This window comes from Esox lucius, chromosome 12 (genome assembly GCF_011004845.1).
Source record: "Esox lucius isolate fEsoLuc1 chromosome 12, fEsoLuc1.pri, whole genome shotgun sequence".
Taxonomy (NCBI): Eukaryota; Metazoa; Chordata; class Actinopteri; order Esociformes; family Esocidae; genus Esox; species Esox lucius.
In genome coordinates, this window is record NC_047580.1 from 17,079,714 (window position 1) to 17,094,481 (window position 14,768).

Sequence of the window (14,768 nt, forward strand, 5' to 3'; positions counted from 1 at the left end):
CCACCCATGGCTAGCCCCCCATCCACCGCGGGCACCCCACCCATCGTGGGCCCCCCATCCACCATGAGCCCCCAATCCATCACGGGCCCCCAATCCACCGTGGGCCCCCCAACATCACAGGCCCCCCATCCACCGCGGGCACCCCACCAATCCCAGGCCCCCCATCCACCGCGGGCACCCCACCCATCCCAGGCCCCCCATCCACCGCGGGCCTCCGCACCTCCTGCACCAGTATAAAGTAGGTTTTGAAGAAATCACTTGATTGGAAATCCATGCCCCCTGTATTCTCCTTATCAACTCTTTATATTTCTTCTGCATTTGGGAATGCCTGTGTAGCTCTATTTGTAGAGCAGTATGCTTATACTGCCTGATGTTGATGGTTCAAGTCCCTCAGGTGTCAGCATATTGTAGGTTTAGGTGTGTGTGGTATATTGATTGAATACTAATGAACGCCAAAAAACACAATAGGGCTTCAGTGCCTTTTCTTGCTGAAGCCCTAAAAATAAAGAAGGCTAAGAAACACAATAGCGTTTCAATGCCTTTTCTTGCAGAAGCCCTAAAAACAATGAATGCCAAGAAACACAATAGGGCTTTAGCGCCTTGGCTTGCGGATGTCTGGAGACAAGGTTATTGTTCAGCTGACTTTCCAAGGCTTAGAGCTGGAACAGGGCATGTGGCTTCAGACCCATGTGACTTAAGTCTATGCCTACATCCTGTTATTGTTGCTAGCAGTTGTTTACAAATTGCTTCTATGTTAGGCTCATTCATATTTATGGATAATGTTTATGACTTGTTATTGATGGTAACATTTGCTTGTTATTGATGGTAAAATATGTTTTTATTTTACTTCACAGGGGGGGCAGCTTTCAGTTCTGTTGATCTGGGTAATCGAAGGTAATTTGTATATCATGCTCAATGTAATAACAAATGTATAAATTACTCAAAGACTATTACATTTGAATTTGTGTGCAAAAATGTGACATTGGACTGTCCTGGAAGAACAAAATGTGTAATGAGAAAACATAGAAAATCTAAGCAAAATGGATCAAAAACATTGACACATGATCAACAATATTACAATAATAATAACAGTATATATTGAAAGTCATTTTTCTGATGGACCTACATCTCAGTTTTGCATACCTTTCAGCCCAATTACTATAGATATTTTGTCTACAAAAATCCCCACACCTTAAAGAAGGTAAAACATACAGTAAAGTATAATAAAGTAATTAATTTTAATGGATGTTTAACAAATATGCTCAAAATGTTTATATATTTTCACCAAACACTGTTCACGTCCCCCCGAAAGCTAACGTTAAATAACAATTTCACAACCCAACAAAGATAAAAATCACCATCAGTTCAATTAAGTAATGGTTTGCAAAAAGGAAGATCAGTGTCCTTGGATGGCCCAGTCCAAGCATGGAACCTCAGATCCAAGAGAAATTCTGTGACCTGACCTCATGAGTGACTCGCATGAAAGTGACCAAGTATAAACTCTTCTGCTAATAACCCAGATGTGCTAGTTTGATTGAGACCTTTTAAAAAAATACTTACATATTATTCAAAGAAATGTGTTCACCTAAATATTTTTATTATTAAATGTTTATTATTTTAGGTTTAAAAAATGGACACATCATTTTTTCTTAATTGGAGCCTTTACTAAAACAAATGTTGCGTTTTAAATAAGAGCATGTAGACTTTTGTTTTTGTTTTTCTAATATGCATGTTCAATGAAAATGTTCAAGGAACCAGGAAGGGGAAGATTTAAGAAACACTTCCTCCAGACTTTGACCCAGATTTGAACGTTTACTCCACAAAGAAGTTGACTTGATAAAAACCACACAGATGTGGTTGCATTCATTGCTTCTCTCATGTGGGTAGCATGAAGTATAAAGTGGGGAGAACAAGTATTTGATACACTGCCGATTTGTGTTCCCACTTACAAAGCATGTAGAAGTCTGTAATTTTTATCATAGGTACTCTTCAACTGTGAGTGACAGAATCTAAAGCAAAAATCCAGAAAATCACATTGTATCAATCAATCAACTTTATTCAAGACACAAAGGTCCATAGAGACAACACAATACAAATATATATATAAATATAAAACAATACAAAAACATTTAAGAATGGTGCTGATAAGGCATCATTTATAAAACATATACAGGCTTCGAGTCCAGTGTTTCCAAAAGCAAGATGTATGATTTTTAAGTAATTAATTTGCATTTTATTGTATGACATCAGAAAAGCTGAACTTATTTGGTACAGAAACCTTTGTTTGCAATTACAGAGATCATACGTTTCCTGTAGTACTTGACCAGGTTTGCACACACTGCAGCAGGGATTTTGGCCCACTCCTCAAAACAGACCTTCTCCAGATCTTTCAGGTTTCGGGGCTGTTGCTGGGCAATACGGACTTTCAGCTCCCTCCAAAGATTTTCTATTGGGTTCAGGTCTGGAGACTGGCTAGGCCACTCCAGGACCTTGAGATGCTTCTTATAGAGACACTCCTTAGTTGCCCTGGCTGTGTGTTTCGGGTTGTTGTCATGCTGGAAGACCCAGCCAAGGCCCTTCTTCAATGCTCTTACTGAGGGAAGGAGGTTGTTGGCCAAGATGTCGCAATACATGGCCCCATCCATCCTCCCCTCAATACGGTGCAATCGTCCTGTCCCCTTTGCACAAAAGCATCCCCAAAGAATGATGTTTCCACCTCCATGTTTCAAGGGATTGAAACACCTCCATCCCTCACCTTCCTCATGATCATTGATGCCCCACGAGGTGAGATCTTGCATGGAGCCCCAGACCGAGGGAGATTGACCATCATCGTGAACTTCTTCCATTTTCTAATAATTGCACCAACAGTTGTTGCCTTCTCACCAAGCTGCTTGCCTATTGTCCTGTAGCCCATCCCAGCCTTGTGCAGGTCTACAATTTTATCCCTGATGTCCTTACACAGCTCTTTGATCTTGGCCATTGTGGAGAAGTTGGATTCTGTTTATTTTAGTGTGTGGACAGGTGTCTTTTATAGAAGTAATGAGTTCAAACAGGTGCAGTTAATACAGGTAATGAGTGGAGAACAGGATGGCTTCTTAAAGAAAAACTAACAGGTCTGTGAGAGATGGAATTCTTACTGGTTGGTAGGTGATCAAATACTTATGTCATGCAATAAAATGCTAAATAATTATTTAAAAATCATACAATGTGATTTTCTGGATTTTTGTTTTGGATTCTGAAAATTACAGACCTCTACATGCTTTGTGAGTAGTAAATCCTGCAAAATCGGCATGTGTATTTATTACTTGTTCTCCACACTTTATATATATATAGCTCTAGATAAAAATTAAGAGTATCTGTATCTCTGGTTTTAATATTCATAGGTATGTGTTTGAGTAAAATTTAGATTTTGGTTTTATTCTATATACTACTGACAACATTACACCCAAATTCCAAATACAAATATTGTCATTTAGAGTATTTATTTGTAGAAAACAACAACTGGTCAAAATAACCAAAAAAAGATGCATGGTTTCAGACCTCAAATAATGTAAAGAAGACAAATTAATTTTCATTTTTCAACAACAAAATACAGATGTTTTGACTTAGGAAGAGTTCAGATATCAATTTTTGGTGGAATAACCCTGATTTTTTATCACCGCTTTCATACATCTTGGCATGCTCTCTACCAGTCTGTCACATTGCTGTTGGGTGACTTTATGCCACTCCTGGCACATGACTCTCTCCCCTGGGGCTCCCCCTACTGGTGCGCCTGGGCTCCGGCGGTCAGCGTCACCGGCCTTCTGAAGCCCCCGCCCCCTTCCCTCTGCTACCAGCGCACCTGTTCCTCGTTTGCGTCATTATGTTGGGTATATGTTTGTCTGATTGTTAGGGGGGTTTTGTGGGTTATTGTTTATTGTAAGTAACACTCTGTCGGCGGCTATATTCTTGGTTAACTGGGCACTATATATTTTGGTATGTTTCGTGCCTGCCTGTTTGGCATTTGCTACGCTTGCTTCACAAAAATAAAAGAGAAAGCAAGGTTCCCTGCACTTGGCTCCTGTTTGTTGACAGAACCCTGTCAAGCTCAGCTTTGTTTGACGGCTTGTGACCATTCATCCTCCTGTTAATCAAATTCCAGAAGTTTTCAATGGGGTTCAGGTCTGGAGATAGGCCTTGACAGGGTCATGATCTGGTGGTCCTCCATCTACACCTTGATTAACCTGGCGGTGTGGCATGGAGCATTGTCCTCCTGGAAATAAAAAATCTCAGATATCTTTCAAAAGTGAGTTCCCTCTGATGCTTTGGAAGCTCTCTGCGAACCATGGCTTTTGCTCTGAGATGCAACTAAGAAAATGTCAGGAAAATCCTACAAGAACAGCTGAACGTTATTTGTGATTAATCAGAGTCACTTTAAATGATGGCAGGTGTGTAATGACATCTATTTAACATGAGTTTGAATGTGATTGGTTAATTCTGAACACAGCCACATCCCCAGTTATAAGAGGGTGTGCACACTTATACAACCAGGTTATTGTAAGGTTTTTATTTTTCATTTGTTAACATTATAGGTCACATTAAGAGTGGAAAACGTTCTGACATGATTTATCTTTGTCTCATTCTTTTACATCACAAGAACCTGGCATTTTAACAGGGGTGTGACTTTTTATATTCACTGTACAAATGACACTCTTCAGAAATCTATATGTACATACATTGTGAATTATCCCAAAATGTACAGTAGCAACTGTTGATTGTCCCTTTTACAATAAATATGTCTTAGGATTTATATTCCTTTATCAGAGAAACATAACAAATATCCTACACCATGTTTTAATAAGTTGATGTACAGTAAGCAACATTGTTGCAGACTAAGTTTAGGCTGTAAAATTATGACACACTTTGAACCATAATAAAAAACTATTCACATTCCTGGCAAAGCCAACTGATTGATGTGAACTGATAACCAACCCCTCAAAGAGTGGAGGAAGGAATCATAAATGTGCAAATTGTTGTATTTATAGACTGATAGAAATCAAGCAATAGTTAACTCAGATCTGTATTCAAAATCCACAATACACAAGGGAAACACTTTTTCGGTGAGTTTGACTTTAAAATAATTCAAATGTTATGCAGATTAGGGACTGAACTTATTGTTATAGTGCCAGTAACACAACAATTTGGTTATATCGCATGTTTGTCTTTCTCATAATTTCTCACCAATGATTGTGAACAGTTTTACTGACTGCAGTGAGCTGGAAGTCAGAGCAGCACTATGAAGCTATCCCTCTCTTACTCTTCCCTGGTCTGACCATGTCTGTGTCTGCTCACCTGGTCATATCTGAGGTCTCTCACTGCCGCCAGGGGCCCCCCGAGCAGTGAGGAAATGCCGTATTTGTTCCTGGCAATAGCATAATGTGCCAGGGCTATGACGTGGTTAAGATGCGTCTCAAACAGGTATACGTGATTGACTCCCAGAGCTACCTGACAACTGCCACCGGCTCCTGTACCCTGTGTGAAAACCCACTGACGAGCAGCAGGTTTGAGAAGCTTCCCATTGCTGTGCAGGACTGGTTGGTCAACAGCAACTGCAGGCTGGGGCTCTTTAGCTCTTCCCTCAGCCCTGTCAGCTCGTTGGTGGGATCTGTCTCCTCTGTGATACAGAATGACTGGAGGACCGCTGTGGGTCTGGCAGGGTCTACAAGCCTGCAACTGGAGGGCAGCCGGTCGGCAGTGTCTGACTTCGCCTCAGCCAGAGCCAGAGTGGACAAGTCACTCTTCACACTGCAACAGCTCCACTACTCTCAATACAGGTACGGGTCATAGGCGTCAGCCCGTCAAAAGGTTGGGTGAAGTAATACTAGTGAGTAGTAATAAGCCCAGGTAAATGATATCCTGTATGCATTTGGTTATGGAGACACATATTTACAAAAAACAACAGCATTTAAATGGGTTGAAAGTAAATCATCTCACATTTCCATTCTCTGCGCTTCTGTCTTTTTTGTTTAGCTACCGTCTTTTTAGCAGCCCTCCTCTCCACTCTGTCTCCCAACGGGAGGCATTCTCCCTCCCTACGAGTCTCAACACTTCTACTCTCCCCATGTACCACCGCTTCATCGCCATTTATGGAACACATTACATCTATCAGGAGGAGGTCTAAAGGAGGTGACCTCAGTCCGCACGTGCCTGGCATCCCTTAACAAGGTGTCTGTCTGTGAGGTGAGGAACTGTGTGCTGGTGGGTCTCTCTGTAGGTCTGGGCCTGCTGGATGCCTCTGCACTGACTGGCAGGTGCAGGTCCATCCTCAGTAACCGGGACAGTGTGGCAGGTTTCTCTCTGGGCTTCCTCAATCACATGACGGAAGTGACAGGAGGAGATGGTTGGCAGGGTGAGGTGTCCATGTTCACAAATGATTCGACGGGCTTTAAGAACTGGTTAAATCGCATCCAGCTCAACCCAGACTTGGTCTCCTACTCTATCCTCCCCTTGCCGGTGGCTGACTTTAACGTGAGCGCTAACCTCAAGGCCGTGGTCCGACAGTACATCAGGGAGAAGGGAATGTCTCCCTGAGGCCATCGTGTGAAGTACCCAACCTTTCCGGTCAGTGCTGCCCCCTTCAGACAAGAAGAGGCAGGCTGCAAGTGACAGTGATCAATGCCTGGGGTCTGAAGGGGGATCCAGTGGGACGCACAGAGGGCTATGTCAAACTGTGGTACGGTAAAAGCTACAGACAGATGCACTGGATCAAGTCCAACGACAGTACACACTGGCCAGTGGCTTAAACTGCAAGTCTGGGACAAGGACTTGAAGCATGATGACTACTTGGGGGCTGTCGCTTGAATCAAAAGAATGGCAGTCACTATCACACCTGCAGGCTGAATCGGGGTGGTTTTGCATTTTCATACAGGCTAGAATGTGATAACCATGTCTGGACTGGATCCCAGTGTAACCAGTACAAACCCTCTCTCATTTAGAGAGCATGCGTATAATTGCATTACTTTAGAAAACAAACGTGTACCTCTGTATGCCTTAATAAAACTATATCTAGTAATGTAGTATGTTCTTGAAGGAGCAGAAAATGTTTGCATTGTGATATCAAATGTCCATATCTGTATGTTTTCACCAATGCGTTTTGGGTTAATACAAGACTTTCCATTGGAAAACAGAAGCCAGTCCTCATCCATCAGCATCACTAAAAATAGTGGTTATTTCTCGCTATGTCTAAAACTATACACAGTAAACACAATTTCTGCTCATTAAAGAAAATAAGCGCAAAGCTATTTTTATTTTTCACATACAGACTTAAATGGCTCTGTATTTGCTATTCAAACAAGGTTAGCTTTTTTCTTACCACAGTTTAAAATGTTGGAAAATTCACAATATTCATTTAAATCTAACCTAAGCATTGTAGGGTGATTTCACTTGCCATTGACAACCAATCCTGAACATAACTACAATCTCTTGATAGTATGTGATTGGAACACTTGACCATAATCTGGAACACATCACAATGCACCTACATCAGACAAATCACATATAGCAGGTTTATTTATATAGCATTAGTCATACACAGAAGGGATTAAAACAGATTGTTACATTTACACCGGTTATTCCTCTGATAGCACCAGAACTTGCATTATGATTGGTAAATGTACAGGAAGCAGGGAACCTAGGGAGTACACTTAATCTGAAATAGTTAATAAACCGTAAATGTTGTGATCAGGTACAGTGTAGTATAATTTATGTACTCAGATGAAAGAATTATGAGACCACTGCTCCTTTTTCATTCCTTTGCAAAAAAGTTGAAAAGCCAAGTTTTGAGTGAGGAACAGAACCATTCAATTTGCAGAGCTATCTTAATTTTAACCCTTCTCTTCCTCACTCAAAACCTTCCTTTTTGACTTTTTAGGAAAGGAAATAAAAAGGTGCAGTGATCTCTTAATTTTTTCCAGAGCTGTATATCTAAAATAATATCTGTTAGGTGATAATGTATGTTAGGGTATCAATAAATGCACCCAAAGTAAATGGATTGTGGATATGAAAATGTTTGTTGTGGTTGTGTGATATAATGCAAGTAAATGTGATCATCATAAATAGACCTTGTTGTTTTGTATTATAATGTACTATTGAAAACTTTTTATTTCACTGTGAAGAATGACCATCATTTAAAACAAGCTTATTTCCTTATTCCTTCAATTCACCATCTCACTTATTTGATCTTTTTTCAAAATGAGGTGAAAGAGGGCAAAGGTCATTCAGAAATGACCAGGGATGGACGAGAAGAGAGTTTTCCAGCTCCCTCAAACATAATTAGGGTGGGAACACTGGTTTATTGCAACGTTATATGCCTATGGATATAAAACGCAGTCTTAAAACCAGTCTTAAAACGCATCAACAGGGATTTTATCAATCAGCAAACCACATCATGTGTTTTAACAATCTGATGGTCAAAAAAAGTAGATGACACAGTGTAAACACGGAAATGAATGTATCAATATAGAAGAGGGAGCCCACATGGGAACATGTATATAAACAACAAGGGAATATTTTGACCTGGAAGATTGCATACATTTTTAAATGGTGCTGTACAGCAATGTCGTCTCCAAATAAAATGGTTGTAATTAAAACTATTAAGACCCCCAGACAGTTTTCCATCCTGTATTTTTACAAAATAAATTCTCAGTGAATGGAAACACTGAATGATGATGCTGAATTGTGCACATAATTCCCAGAGCTCCAGCACAGTAGGTAGCAGCCTCAGCAACAATTACACAGGGATATTTTTCAGGTGGGGTGGGGCCTGCATCATGTTAGGCGACATGAAACATTAGCTGAATATGGTTATAATTCAGTACTGAACTGAAACTACTGTGGGTACATTTACACACTCAGTCTAATTCTGATATTTGTGCTTATTAGATAACTAACATTAGCTGATGTGTAAGTTTGTAAGTCAACACATCCTGTAAAATATTCTGTAGATTTCATGCTACAGCCCACTGGCAATTACAGTAATTAGTTCTGACCAGAGAGTTTGAAGACAACCTTAGCAGTATAATAAAATCTGAAATATGTTATTTCTAGTAGGCTACATAATTTTAGAAAGATATGAACCTCATTCAGTACGCTCAAGCAAGCCTGTTTCTCACGTTAGGCCTGTTTCCTAGACTGACCATTGACCAAACAGTAGATATCTGTTGTCCATATTTATTGGAGGAAATCACTGATCTTTCTTATATAATTGAATTGCCAGAATTAATCACCATGAGTCGTGACCATCATCTTATTTTTCTAGTTAATATGGATCTAACATGAATTTTCATTGAGAAAAGCAATTTCTGTTGCATGTGAAAACACAGTCTACTTTAATTTATACACGTGGTGTAGAATAATAAATAACAGTTCTCCTGTTGGCTTTCAACAAGGTACAAGCCCATGCCTGGGAAGACACCTAGTTCCACCTTTCAACAGGACAGAGGCTTATGCCAGGGAAAATGCCTGGTTCCACCTTTCAACAGGACAGAGGCTTATGCCAGGGAAAATGCCTGGTTCCACCTTTCAACAGGACAGAGGCTTATGCCAGGGAAAATGCCTGGTTCCACCTTTCAACAGGACAGAGGCTTATGCCAGGGAAAATGCCTGGTTCCACCTTTCAACAGGACAGAGGCTTATGCCAGGGAAAATGCCTGGTTCCACCTTTCAACAAGATCCCAGGCGTCTTCCTGAGATGTAGCCTTGGCCATCTTTCAACAGTGTAAAAAACCCTATGTGGGTTCCAGGGCTGGGTCAAACAGCTTAAAAGTATTTAGTAAATTAAAAATTAAATAATTGATTTGTGGTCTCAAATAAAGTATGAGTTAACAGAGACCAGAAGTATTTCTACTGAGCAGTCACAGAGCAATTTCCTTTAGGGTATGAAGATGTACAACCCATTTTTTAGCAAGACCATTTAAAGCAGTTTCTAAGTTCATGCTCCCATTCTAAAACAATTGTAAAATATGGTTGCCATCTAGTGGTGCAACATTGGAGAACACCTGGAGGCCAAATTACCACCCAAAGGATTATCATAGAGCAGGGGTTTTAAGAAATGTATTTATTGTTTTATGACAATCTACTATACATTATACAAATGTTTATTAGCAGTTGTGAAAAACCATAAATACAGGAAACAGTGTATTCAGAAATTAATCAGACCCCTTCACTTTGTTCACATTTTGTTACATTACAGCCTTATTCTGAAATAGATTAAATTGTTTTTCCCCCTCATCAATCTACATACAATGGCCCATAATCAACAAGCAAAAACAGGTTTTCAGAATTCTTTGCAAATGTATATGGAAAAAAGACAGAAATATCATATTTGCATAAGTATTCAGAACTCTTCACTTGGTAATATGATGCTACAAGCTTGGCACACCTGTATTTGGGGAGTTTCTCCCATTCTTCTCTGCAGAGCCTCCCAAGGCAGGTTGGATGGTGAACGTGAATGCAAAGCAATTTTCAGGTCTCTCCAGAGATATTCGATTGGATTTATATCTGGGGTCTGGCTAAGTTCTTAATATAAAATATGTATATTACTGTCAAGTTGTTCTCAAGAGATACTTATTTGAATGGATCTGCAGCTACTCCATTACTCCTTTTACAGCAGTTTTGACAGTGCTTTAACTCTGGCATCAAAGACCTTCTTATTGTTAATCCCGAAAGAAAAAAGTGTAATGTCTCTTTAATCCTGAGGCATAACCCTAAAAACAGCCAAGGCTTGAATACTTTATTCAGTTACTCATATCTAGCATTTCCATTGGTCTCCCATTTTCTTGTTTTTAATAAAACTATACATTCATTCTTATTACATTTTTTTTTCTCCAAAATGTACTGGGTGGTATACCAAAGGAGCAATGCATGTTCGACAAGACAAAGGCTTTGACAGGAAAACATTTTAAATGTGAAAAGTGAACAAAGTACTGTGTTCTGAAAGCTTTGAAAAAGAGACAGTTTGCTCCATAACATCCTCCTGAAGGGGGCACCCTGCCCATATATGTGGATTTGTTTTTCCCCATGTCGTCCACTGGTTTTTAATAATAGCAGAGCTATATTGTTGGGCATAGCTTGTGTCACTACACAATAAAAGATTATGTCTATTCAACTTGTTATTCCTAGGGAACCCCTCCTGTCGGTTGCGGGAGTCCTACATGGCAAACTCCTGAAGCATGGTTTGCAGAGCCAGGGTTGTTAATTCAGTTACCATGGGAAAAGGTTTAAAAAAGAAAAAAGTGCACTCACTAGAGCAAAGTAGCACCTACGATAGCTGTTGTTGCCCAAGAGCTGTTATGGATGAGACCAGATCAGCATGGTCTGATATCTATAGACTTGAACTCCCCCTGGCACCTACATCAGCGTTTTGGGTATCATCGACATGTTTCAGCTGTGTGCACTTTCCCGGGCTTAGACCACTGGAGCACCCTAAATCACGTCTACTATAGCCTACTTCTTCATGGGAGATCAGAGCTCCCTGTTGGGTACGCGAACTCATACATCAGTGGCTTCAGACCCTCCTTTACACATTTCCCTTGGTGGACCTGATCCATCTTACGCAGGATCTATTTTAGGCATGAAATAGAAGTTTCTCCAAAATCCTTACCTATGTTGCTTCTGTAGCCTACACTTTCTCTGTTATTTTTTTATCATTACAGTTTACAGTTTTGCACAATCATTAACACGTATACTGGTAACATTTTGCTAAATTCTAGAAAGAAGACAGTTAACCTGTCGAACACTATTAACCTGTTTTCGCACACATCTCCGTTCCACTCACACTATTCACCTGTTTTCACACATACCTCACCACACAAAACTCTTTGTAAAGCAAATTATTCATAATTTTCTCATGTAGAAAACACTGACATTTATTCCGTATTATAGGTACAGAACGGTTGGTAACCATTAACATGAGCAACAGTAGCCTATACAAACACAACGACTAAAGCCTAGAATACAGATCGCGAATCAAAGCCACGACTCATATGGATACCTGGCTTTATACCGAGTACAGTGTAATCGCCAATTGGTCTAGAGCAGATAGCGCCATAGGGGGTCGAATATCATTGGATGACATCAATTGCTTTGAATTCGCTGATCAAGAGGCGCATAGCGACCGCCCAACGTCATCGAACAAGGAAGAACGTATAGACATTCTAATAATTAATTCATGATTCCGAAGACATTCGAGGCAACGGCTACCTAAAAAGTCACTAACATGTAAGTGTCTTATATTATTATCTTCAGCTACGTTGAGGGATGTTCTAAGGACGTATGTAAACCAAAGGACAGCATCATTAGCATGCTCAGTAAAGGCTGTCATTACTGTAAACGCAACGTGGACGTGCAGTTAACACAGTGGCGCACATGTTTTACGCCTAACCATAAATTCGACGTTGACTCAGTTTCGCGTTGCATCTACATGTTCTTTCTAGCATTTTAATCAGATTAAAGCACTTTTGATCCTCCGTCACATCTGTCAATGACGGTTGATAGATAAACAAAAGAGTCGTTGTACAGCATCAACATCTGGCTGTGTAGTCTATAATCCCCATACAAGCGTGCTCCATGTCGTAGACTGCAATTCTAAGGCATTCATTCTCTGTGGGAAGTTAGTAAATACAATACAGTCACCATGACTAGCTGATGTAGGCAAATAAAGGACTAGATGATGATTCATCATCTATATTATTGCCTATTATTTTTTTACAACGCACATTGTAAATATTTTATGCAATTGAAAATAGACATATGGGATACAAAAAAACAAACATTAAATGTTACTTTTTGAATATTTTTGCCTTATTCTTTTGGTAACCATTATTTAGATTTTAAACCCATCTATTGGTAGGCTATTAACTAATTATTTTAAAGGGAGTAAGCCAACCATAAGGAATCAAGCACATCATGTATTGGTTATAAGCGCATAGATTAGCCCATTATGAGGGTGTGTCGACAAGTCACGTTTAGGAAATGAATGGAAGAAAACGAAATTGGTCTTATACTGGACGATACTAAAAATGATGCCATAATTTCACCCCGTAGCTTGCTAAATACTGTTTCAAACACGGGCTAATATTAGTACGTAGCATACCATAGCCTACCGCCGTTGGGATTATTTTTAAATGAATTTCGTAACCTAGATTAACGTAAATAACTGATTAGTAATCTTCCACGTGAAGGTTGGCCTACGCATTTTATGTAATAGAGCTATAGTCTTTCAGTTTGTTCTAATCCTTTGTCTACATCGCTCTACAAAGCAATACCTCACGCAACACTTTCGTCCATTGTATTGCATTAACTCGGATGATTATCAACGGTTGAACGGTGACACCTGTGTCTGGAGTTGCTTCCTCCTACGTAGCTCTACGTGGTAATTATAACCAATACATATTTAATGCAGTGTTAAAAGGATAATATGGGGCCATTTAGCCCCGACAAATGTATAACAACTTCTGAAAAATGTATACTTCATGCTCAACATGTAACATAAGGTTGCAGCCCATGGTCTATAGCATTGGTTGCAATCATTTGTATCTTGGCTATTCAGGGCTGTTCAAGGTCCTGGTTTGCCAAAACACTTATTTTCATCCTCCTAATCAACAGAGTGGAGTGCAGTTTAATTACTAGTATCACTATTTTATTTTTATTTGACCAGGTTAATATGCTAAGAACATATTTGGTCCTGACCACTAGACCCTTCTGCCAACCGAATATGCTTTACCAAGCAGACAATAGGGTTTTAGCCCTGCAGGACAGGAATTGAACAGCTTTGGCCTAATAGTATACATCATAAAACATCAGGAACAACAACAGTTCAACTCTGAATCTTGAGTTATGCTTGGGGATATAATGTTATTACACCATAAGTTAACCAGACGCAACATGGCTGTTGTATATACTTCAAACCCTCTTTTGTTTCTCCATGCCTTGAAATGTGTTTACCCATCAATGAGATATTTGAAGAATTGACTGGGGACTGACATGAGAGCTTGTCCTCTTAAATTCCCCAAATGTACTGTGGTGTTTTCCCTCTGACCCTTATTCCCAGCAGACTGACTGTAAAAATCACATTAAACATTAATTATGTTGAGTGACAGCAATGGTTGCGGACTGCAGGGCATTGAAGGGTGTGGTTGCAACAATTTTGATTCAATGGCTGTGTACTGTATTTAAAGCTAAATTCTCTGCTACTATTGTCAAAAATATTGACAATAGTAGGGAATTAGCTTTGAAATTCCAAACACTTCTTTCTGTCCGCTCTTTAAAGAAATTTGTAGAATTGCGGGACATTTTTCTTAAAAAACTATTTAGACGTGGTCCTCTAAAATATTCAAATTCTGCTTCACGATAGGCTGAACTTGCCAAGGACCCAGTTTATGCCACACCCACTGCCAAACGCCCTGCCAGTCCCACCACCTAAGCCCTTCTTGATCCAAAAAAAACCTGATGTGCAATGGTTCCTGGTGTTCTGTGCTTGAATATGTGAGTGTATGTGCTTGTTTTAACAATTTTGGGCTAGGGCCCATTAGGCCTTGTGTAGAATTCACCGGATATAATAGGATACTCATTCCTATATGATACTTTATATCCCCATTATACACTGTGCGTGCAGGAACCAGGCCCTGACATAAGCCCATGCAATAACATTGAGAGACATCTTCGGTCTGGACTTATGTAGTTATCCCCAGCCTGGTTCTGGTTAGTGAGGTTTAGCCTTCATGTCACCTGCT

At 39.9% G+C, this 14,768-nt stretch overlaps 2 protein-coding genes across 3 annotated transcripts in view; both read left to right on the top strand.

Annotated features, from left to right (window-relative positions):
• The first annotated feature begins 5,415 nt into the window (after positions 1-5,415).
• On the top strand, positions 5,416-6,198 carry LOC117595374 (perforin-1-like). Its single transcript, XM_034295837.1, has 2 exons — positions 5,416-5,813; positions 6,010-6,198. The coding sequence occupies exons 1-2, from the start codon at positions 5,416-5,418 to the stop codon at positions 6,158-6,160; spliced, it is 549 nt and encodes a 182-aa protein (XP_034151728.1). The 3' UTR covers positions 6,161-6,198.
• A 5,939-nt stretch (positions 6,199-12,137) lies between these two features.
• Positions 12,138-14,768, top strand: part of slco4a1 (solute carrier organic anion transporter family, member 4A1) — a 43,741-nt gene continuing 41,110 nt past the window's right edge. The window contains exon 1 of one of the 2 annotated variants that reach the window (XM_010875534.3): positions 12,138-12,255. The gene's annotated coding sequence lies outside the window, so the exon portion shown is untranslated. Of the gene's footprint in view, positions 12,256-13,141; positions 13,409-14,768 lie in introns of those variants that run through there. The other variant, XM_010875535.4, reaches the window with a different exon arrangement.

Bases quoted from the DNA above. Each gene is read 5' to 3' on its own strand.
- LOC117595374 (XM_034295837.1), top strand. From the start codon at position 5,416: ATGTGCCAGGGCTATGACGTGGTTAAGATGCGTCTCAAACAGGTATAC. The intron at 5,814-6,009 runs GTACGGGTCATA...TTTTTTGTTTAG, and splicing joins CTCCACTACTCTCAATACAG to CTACCGTCTTTTTAGCAGCC.